This window comes from Podarcis gaigeae (genome assembly GCF_964106915.1).
Source record: "Podarcis gaigeae genome assembly, chromosome: 7".
NCBI lineage: Eukaryota > Metazoa > Chordata > Lepidosauria > Squamata > Lacertidae > Podarcis > Podarcis gaigeae.
In genome coordinates, this window is record NC_139683.1 from 30,346,341 (window position 1) to 30,355,313 (window position 8,973).

At 47.1% G+C, this 8,973-nt stretch overlaps 1 protein-coding gene across 1 annotated transcript; it reads left to right on the forward strand.

The window, feature by feature from the left end:
* Window positions 1–2,255: 2,255 nt before the first annotated feature.
* Window positions 2,256–8,224, forward strand: HEY1 (hes related family bHLH transcription factor with YRPW motif 1). The gene is made up of 5 exons (XM_083748026.1): window positions 2,256–2,599; window positions 3,429–3,504; window positions 3,593–3,676; window positions 3,817–3,898; window positions 5,347–8,224. The coding sequence occupies exons 1-5, from the start codon at window positions 2,508–2,510 to the stop codon at window positions 5,931–5,933; spliced, it is 921 nt and encodes a 306-aa protein (XP_083604152.1). The 5' UTR covers window positions 2,256–2,507; the 3' UTR covers window positions 5,934–8,224.
* The last annotated feature ends 749 nt before the right edge of the window (window positions 8,225–8,973 follow it).

Here is an 8,973-nt window from a genome sequence, read left to right on the forward strand (position 1 = left end):
TTTGTTTAAAAGAAAGATGGTTAGATACTTCTGGACTGATCCTGGGTTTGCAGTTGAGTTTCCCCTGAAGGCTTAGTGACGGCTGCCAAAAGAACAGTCAAAAGAAAAGAGGAGGGAGGGGAACTTGGCTCAAAAGACCTCTGCACTCAATTCTTGACTCCTGGGCGGCGGGGGGGGGGGGGGGAGACACCCGTTATGAATCTGAGCAGCATATATAAAAGAAATCTGCCAGCCCTGAACATCTTGTCTAGTTTAGCTCCAAAGTCAAGATCAGGAAATGCAGCACCAGTTGTAGGGTTGCCATACATCTGGAATTTCTTGGACATAGCTGGTATTCGGCTCCCTTAAGCAGTGTCCAGGCGGAAATTGTTGAAATGTGTGGGGAAATCCGGACGTATGGCGATTTCCCTTAAAAACAGCTCAGAAAGTTTTGTGCAAAACTTTAAAAAAAAGCTCAACTACTTCTGTGTCCGGGTTTTCACTTTTTGAAATATGTTAACCCTAGAAAGGATTCCTGCTTTGCTGCACCAGGATTCCCTTTGCCTGACAACAGGCCAGAGAAAAGGCATTTGATTGGCAGAATGTCCAGGTTAGAATCTGTCAAGCTGGCCTACAAGCTCCAGGTAATCATTCCCTTCAGCATCCTATCCGCTTCATCTGCAAGTACTTACACAGGCATGCCTAGATGTCAGTTGTCCCCATAAATTCCCTTTGAAGTGCCTAGAAAAGAGCCTAAAAGAATCTCGGAGGTCTCTTAAGTCAACCAGAGCAGTAAACACAGAAAGCAGATGTGATCATTGTAAAATCATTACAGCCAACTTCTATGATTAAATGCAGTAAGCGATTTAACACAAACATATTTAGGGACATGCGTACGTCGGGGTTTCTAGAGTCTGAGCATTTTAGTGCCAAAGTAAGATTATCAGTAGTTCGCAGGCGACAGTAGAGGCAGCATGGAGGCTTACATGCCAATGTTACAGCTTGGGTTTAAAGGATGGTTCAAACCAGGTTGGTCACATTTCATCTTTATGTATTTTATTTACCAACCTTCCCTTATAGGAACAAAGGCTAGCAGTCATGAGGTTTTTCAAATTGTCCATCCAGGTACAAAGTAGGGCCAGCCCAACTTTTTCATGAATAGAAAGAACTACATGAGATGATTTCAGATCATTATTTACAATGAATGGTTTTCTGGCTCACTTCTACTATGCAGACAAGGTTGGGGACAACTCAGTTCACAATTGCCTTGCTGACTGAGCACAGTCAATTTCCTCTCCCCACCTAAAGTGCAGCCCATATTTATGGTTAATTTTATATATATACAAAACATTGAATTTAGTCTACAGTGTCCTCTGAATTATGGAATAACTAGCATGTCACTTGATTGACATGTTTTTAGCGACTGAAAGGGGCATGTAAACTGACTCTATAAGTCAGTTATAAGTTACCGCTTGTGATACAGAGCACAACTCTATTCCAGTCTACTCGAAGCAAACTTCCATTGTTTTGAATGCAGTTTACTCGCAGGCAAACGTGTAGAAAATTGCTACCAGTCGCCGTCAGGAAGCGACCAGCTGGACGTGTGCACGAAGTGCGGGCAGCACTACGTTTTCTAAAACGCTCTAGGGTCGGGCCTTACGCGGAGTGAAGTGCTGCTGCTGAACCTACAAGCGATTCTTCATCGCAAGCGCAACAAATGCCCGACAGCAGGCAAAGCCGGAGAGCGAATCGCGGGCTCCCGAGTTGTTAGCGATCCCTCGGGCTCATCCCCGGCTGGGCTCCGCGGCGCGGCGCCGGTGGCTGAGAACAGGCAACTCAGCGCAACAGCCGCCGTTGGCCCGAGTGCCACCGCCGCTCCACCCCGCGCCCAGGGGAGGTTCACACGCGGCAGCCGCCGCTCCTGCACGCCCCGCTCAGTGCCGCCGCCGCCGCCGGCCCCGCTTGGCCGCCAGCCGGGCACAGAGCAACTTTCCCACGGCCGCCCGGCCACGCGTGTGGCTCCGCAGGCCCCCAACTGGCCCCGAGCCCAGCCAGTTGCACAAGCGCGGGGAGGTCGGCGTGGGCGGAGGCGGAGGAGGGAACGGGAGAGGAGCTTCGAACGCGGCCGTGTAGCAAATCCTAATGCTTCCAGCCAATGAGCGGCGGCGGGCGAGAGGGCGTGCCGTCGAGTATCTCCCTGAGTCGGCGGCCATTGGCTCAGGGCGGCGGGGGCGCAGCCAATCGGAGGCGCCAGGGCGGTATGTCGGCTGCTCGGAGTTGCCTGGAGCCGGGAGCGCTTGGCGCGCCTCCCAGGCTGCCCCTCCCCCGGGTAAGAGGCGAAGCGTGGGAACGCGATGGGGGAGACGGAGCCAGAGGGCGAGCGGCGTCGGCGGTGGGAGCAGAGGGCGCGCTGAGCTGGCACCGGGGAATCGCCGCTCGTTCGCACCAGGCGGGCAGCAGGAGCAGGACCAGGACCTCCCCTCCCCATTCCGGACGGTTGTTTAGAGGGAGCCGGCAGCAGCAGCAGCATGAAGCGCTCGCACCCGGACTACAGCTCCTCCGACAGCGAGGAGCTGGATGAGCCCATCGAGGTGGAGAAGGAGAGCGGAGACGAGAATGGGTGAGGGTGCTGGGGGGTCGGGCCGCGGGGAGACCGGGAGGGGTCCCCAGCCCCTGGCACAGCAGCGGCACTTGGTCCGAGTTGGTCTGTGCCAGGTGCAGGATTGAAGCTGTAGGCAAACTCCCGCTGCTGACACGCAGAGACAACCATCTCCGCGGCAGCCCCTGGTGCGGCTTCGATCCTGTGCGCACTTACCCGGGAGTAAGCCCGGTCACGCTCAGCGAGAGTTAAATCAGAGTAACCATGCGCTACCGTCTCCGGTACGGCCCCTTGGTTGCCTTTTGCTAAAAAGCCGGTTCCATAATTACTGTACACCCGATTTATTTCCTAGTGAATTTGTTGGTGCATTAAAACAAAACACACGGGGAATCGGGTGGGGGGACGGATCTCACCCTCTTGATTTGGACGCCTTTGTTTTAAGGAGAGGAGGGTGCTTCTGGCTAGATTCCTTTGGTGGCGAAGGAAAGGCCCTCTGCACTCACTCAAGGCAACCTCGTTCTAGGTCGTCTTCTCACTTTCCGGAAGACTGCGGCTGCAACCTGACACACACTTGCCTGGTGGCACAGGGCCAGACGGCGAATCTTGGCATTGAAAACGGGAGGAAAAAGGATGGGTCTTTGCACAAATTAAACCATGCTCCATTGCCTGCTGCCCATGCTCTACATTTGGCACTGGGTTACCTGGGATTACCCAGGCGTTTCTGCGCTACAACTATTTCTGTGCCTACAGGCTTTCCAGCTGTTTATTGTGGAAATCACTGCTCCCCAACCTCACTCCTTTTCTGTGCCTTCTCAGTATTGACACCCGATTTCTTTCTTGCTGGTTTCAGAAACTTGAGCTCCGCTCCAGGTTCCATGTCTCCAACCACCACTTCCCAAATTCTGGCTCGGAAAAGACGCAGAGGGGTAGGTCTCTTTCTGCTCTGCTTGAAGTCCCTTCTCTTTCTGCTCTGCTTGAAGCCCCCTTGAAAAAATATTCCTGCTTCCCTTTCAGATTATTGAAAAACGTCGCAGGGATCGGATCAACAATAGCTTGTCAGAGCTGAGGAGGCTGGTGCCTAGTGCTTTTGAAAAGCAGGTAATTTTGAGGCAGCCCTCTGTGTATGCTGCAATTCGGGTGCAGTATTATTAGGCAGCAATGTGCTATTTCTGTGCTGCCTCCTTCCCTTGGCTTGACTCCAGCTGCCTTTATGCTGATCTTTGCCTTCAATTTCTTAGGGATCAGCTAAACTGGAGAAAGCTGAAATCCTGCAGATGACTGTGGATCACCTGAAAATGTTGCACACAGCAGGGGGGAAAGGTAAGGTCCTTAACCTGGCATGGAAGTCAATTTTGTGTACTAATTCCGATCAGATTTTTTGAATGTGGTTCCCTAGGTAGCCAAAGCGAAGCATCATTGTTGAGCTTGGGGGAGACCCAAGGTTTCTGGAAGTACTAAAAAGGTGGGGAAAGCCCTTAAGGTGTGTGTGGGTGGGGGTGTCCTCCCTCAACAGCTCAGGAAGGAATGGGCATGGGATGTTGACTGTCTGTTGCAGGGAGGAGTGGGCAAAGAAGGGGAATGGATTGGAGTATTCTGGAAAGAGCATGGCTGGCTGGCTGGAACTGAGTGGAAGCATGCGACACTGCAACATCTCATTGCAGGTCCCACTGTCTCTGTGTTATAATAAATTTGTTAAAAATTCAGCCACCCTTTAGCAGCACATCTGCAGCCTGCTTACTACCTACCAGTCTAAATGGTAAAAGCTCTACTTCAAAATAAGTGAGGTATGGATCTCACCTGAAGGGCAGGAAGCATTTGTGTTTGGCAAGCACAATTTTGTGTTCGTTTGCTAACTTCAGTGGAAAGTACAGCCAATTAAGTTTGTGAATGATCTGGCTGTGCATGATTTCCCTTTGGCTGGAGGAATCTTCCTGTGTGCCAAAGGCACTGGATCTCATGTACGTGTCACTGTCTCAGCCATTTAGTATTTTTCATTTTGTTCTAGTATCTTAAAGGCTGTTGGTAGCTGAGCTGCTAAGATTATAATCCGTGAGCCACATTGAAGGCTCCTGATGGGCCAAAAGACAGGACATACATTTAACAAAATGGTAAAATAAGAGAGCAGCATGTGTGCATATATATCTATATAGTAGTCATACTAAATGTTTAATATGCTGTTATTAAGCTTGCAATAAACTATATACTGGTGGATAGTAGCAGCAAATCTTGGACTGTACTTCATAACCCAGTAACTGCAGAACAATCCCATAAAAAACCCCTGGAGTTTGTGCTTCAGAGTATCTTGATTGATTGTGGACTTTTAACTGGCGCTTAGACTCTTTGCTGAGAACATCACAGGTGCTTATTGGCTGTTTTGAGGTTGGGTCTGTGTGGACTTGGAGCAGATCACTGAAATCTAGATCCTGTTCTCATTCATGAGATTTGGCTTCTCGAAATAACCAGCTTTGCACCTATATATTGCCTTGGGTTCCACGGTGGAAGAAAGGTGGAATATAAAATAAAATAAAAATTATGGGCACAGTCACAATGAGACATGCAGTGTACTTTCCAGACACTTCCCTTCACTACGGTCTGATCAATATTTCTATTGCTCATGGGTTTCTATAAAGTGAATGTGGAGGAGCACATCTTTAGTGGGGCATACCCTGGAGAAAACCCATCTTCTTGAGAGAGATGGCCGCAAATGAGGGATGGAAATTGCTGCCCATGCTTAAGACATCACTCTTCCTTCTGTTCCTTTCTTCTAGGCTACTTTGATGCTCACGCTCTTGCTATGGACTATCGCAGTCTGGGCTTCCGAGAGTGTTTGGCCGAAGTTGCCCGCTACCTGAGCATCATCGAAGGTCTGGACACTTCTGATCCTCTCCGTGTCCGCCTTGTGTCTCACCTGAATAATTACGCCTCTCAGAGGGAAGCCGCAAGCAGTTCCCATACAGGGCTTGGACACATCCCTTGGGGCAGTGCCTTTGGACATCATCCCCACATCTCCCACCCATTACTGCTGCCTCAGAATGGGCATACTACTACGAGTGGCAGCGCAGCTTCCACAGAAGGTCATCATCACCACAGCAGAAGTGGTCCTCCCCATGCTGAATCATCTTCACTGAGAGCGCCCCCTAATGGCAGCATTGGACCAGTGCTTCCCGTGGTCACTTCAGCTTCTAAACTCTCTCCTCCCTTGCTGTCTTCCATGGCTTCCCTGTCTGCATTCCCCTTTTCTTTTGGTTCGTTCCATCTGTTGTCCCCCAATGCTCTCAGTCCGTCTACACCGGCACAGTCGGCCGGCCTTGGCAAACCTTACAGACCATGGGGAACGGAGATTGGTGCATTTTAAGAACTAGCAGGGTGGTGAAGGGGTGCATTGTCTGTAAAATAGCCAGCTGAGCTGGGGCATCTGAACTCCTTTTAACAGTTTGTTATCAAAGGTACAGTTCCAATTTTAACAGAGTTTGTACAAAGAAAATGTTTCTCCCCACCTGCTTTCTATTAGCAGATTTTTAAAAAGCAGCAGTTGCCAGAAGTTTATCCATTTTTTTGTAAAATCTTCATAGATGTTAATTTAAAAATGATAATAAAATAGAATTTTGCTGACTCGTTCGTTATCTTAATGGCATTTCTCAAATGATCCTGCTTGTCTGAAAACACTGGATCTTTTTTTTTAAAGAGTAGAATTTTTGTCTTTCTCTCCCCCCCACCCCGCAAGAGAGCCTTAACTCACATTTTTGTTTGGTTATGGGGGTTTTGTGATACTGAGATGTTTTTCAAGGGAGAAATTGTTTGTAAACTATGTTTTGACTTTTGTATTGCCGAGCAAAAGCGTTGACAAATCAGATGGACCAGCTTTATCTCAGATGTTGGTGGTGGACCTGTGGGCCTCTGGAGCTCCCATCAGCCCCAGCTAGCATGGCTTATAGCTGTCAACATTTTCCTTTTTTAAAGGGAAATTCCCTTATTCTGAATAGGATTCCTCGCAAGAAAAGGGAAAAGTTGACAGCTATGGCATGGCTAATGTTCAGGGGATGATAGGAGCTCTAGTATAACAACACCTTGAGGGACACTGGTTCTCCATCAGTATTCTAAGAAGAATAGAATCTTTCTGTGACTAGTGCAGTGCTTCAATCTGCCTTGCAAGTTTATCCTGCTCCCCAATAGGTATATTTATCCCCATTACAGAATCACTGTTTTGTTTCTTGTGCCAAATTTTGTTGCAGTTTTCTTCCATTGGGGCAAACAACACTAAAAAGTTGCAGGTCAAATCCTAATTCTAGAAGCTTTACCACTGCAACTAAGTTCAACCAACTTTGTCCAGCTCCAATCCATTGGATGTTTTTTGTTTTGTTTTTTAAGATGGAGGGATTATGAACATTAGAGCTTTGGGGATAGATTGTGCTGGGTTTGGGGATGTAGGGACAGAGACCATCGCCTGCTATGTTGCTGGAACGTAGGATGTGTCTTCAACTTGAAGTTCCTGCAAGCAGATGTGCCAAGTTCCAATCCAGAGAACAGGAGTTGCCTCTAAATTAAGTTGGTTGCACTTGGGTTTCATTCAGTGGGACTTGACATGAGTCATGATGACTAAGAGTTGTGTCCAACTTTATTCTGTTCAGATTAGACCCACTGAAATGAGTCGTGTCCATAAATTTCACTGGATCTATTCTGAGGATGACTATTGGTGGACACTACCCTATAGTCTGCCTTGCCTTTCTTGACTGGACATGGAAATAGTCCTGCTCCTGCCTGCAGGTATGGGATAGCTGGATGGACAAGGGGCAGAATAGGTGGGGAAAGCCACAGTTCCTTGTCCCATGTTTTATTGGTGTGTTTGAAGGTTGCAATCTGGTAGACATCCGTAACACACTTAGCTGTATCCCATAAAAAGCTGCAATGTTGTGGTCATAACTGTGATTGGAAAACATGGCAGCTGAAATAGAATCTAATAGTTCCTTTGAGAACTTGAGCAAAGCTTTTGTTTTTTTAAAGCAAGTTTCAGCATTAACCCCCCCCAAAACAATTGCATAAAGAGCTGCTATCCAGTACCTAGAAACTTGAAGGCTTTATATGGCCTTCCATTAGTTGAGAAGTGAAAATTTGGTCCAGCACAAGTTTTAGTTGCCTCCCAGTGCTCTTCATTAATGTTTCTTGAGCCTGCCTTTCTATTGTTACATAATGTTCTGTTCAGAGCAAGCAAAACTGGAGAAAACGAAAGTGATTATTCTATGTTTAAAAATACAACCAAAATTAAGATACTGAATCATTGTTCGGTTTGTCTAAATCTGCATACTTTATCCTTCTAGTATGATTGTAGTTTTCACATCACAGAATGTGGGATTTTGTAGTACAGTGATCCTGCATTCCAGGGCAAAAGCCAGGTGAGCAGCAGCTATGGATAGCCACAAAATCGATTGCTGTGATGTATATACATACTGTGCAGAAAAGTACCGTCGTCACTGCATTTTTGTAGGGTTTAAAATGAATTCAAGAGGGTAATCTGAAGAGGATCCCTATCTATTCTCAACAGGCTTGTTCCTTTAAATGACTATTCTAAAGAGGGTTCCACCAAATTGAATTTGATCACTTTTGTATTTGCATTGTGCCTAAATAAAAGAATTGAGAACAAAAAAAAAAGTTGACTGGCAAGTTTGTCTAGCTACATGAGAGAAAAAGGGTGTTTTAAACAGATTATGGTATAATTACCTTTGTGTGTGTTGCTTTAAGTGTACTCTTCAGTGCATCTTCTGTTTTCCTGTTCTGTTTTCTAATTTTGGCCCATGAAGTGATATTTCAAGACATTGTTCATGAAGTGGACGTTAAAAATAACTGAAAATTTGATAGTTCATTTATGCAGTAGAAGAGGAGAGCACTATTCACATGTTCATTGTTGGGTGGGATGTAAGAGACAGAAAATCTGGTTTGAACCTACTGCCCCAGCTTCACTTATTATTCTGATGGTTTTAACAAACCCTGCATAGGTACAGCTGACTGCGCATAAACCTCGTGTACTGAATTGGAGACCTTGCCTTTTGCAACTTGTACATGGGGAAGCTTTGTTCCAGGGGTGGACAGATGTTTCATGTTGAGGACTGCATTCCTTTTGGTTGTAGCATCTCTTGGGGCCCACCTGCCAGGGCTAGGCAGGTCTAGTTGGTGGGTGGCAACCCAACATGAACTATGCTACTTTCCTTACTGGTGTTCTGAAACCTTCTGGTCTTCTATGATGAATATTAGGCATTTCCCCCGCAAAGTGTCCCCCTTCTCCCATCCCCAAAGTGGCACAAAGAAATTAAATAAACATGGTTGTGTCATTGCAAGTATGTCATATGAGCTCCACAGGTTGGATTTCTGCTTATTGTATAGTTACTTAAGGCAGCACCTGC

Bases quoted from the DNA above. Each gene is read 5' to 3' on its own strand.
- HEY1 (XM_083748026.1), top strand. From the start codon at position 2,508: ATGAAGCGCTCGCACCCGGACTACAGCTCCTCCGACAGCGAGGAGCTG. The intron at 2,600-3,428 runs GTGAGGGTGCTG...TGCTGGTTTCAG, and splicing joins GAGAGCGGAGACGAGAATGG to AAACTTGAGCTCCGCTCCAG. The intron at 3,677-3,816 runs GTAATTTTGAGG...TCAATTTCTTAG, and splicing joins CTAGTGCTTTTGAAAAGCAG to GGATCAGCTAAACTGGAGAA.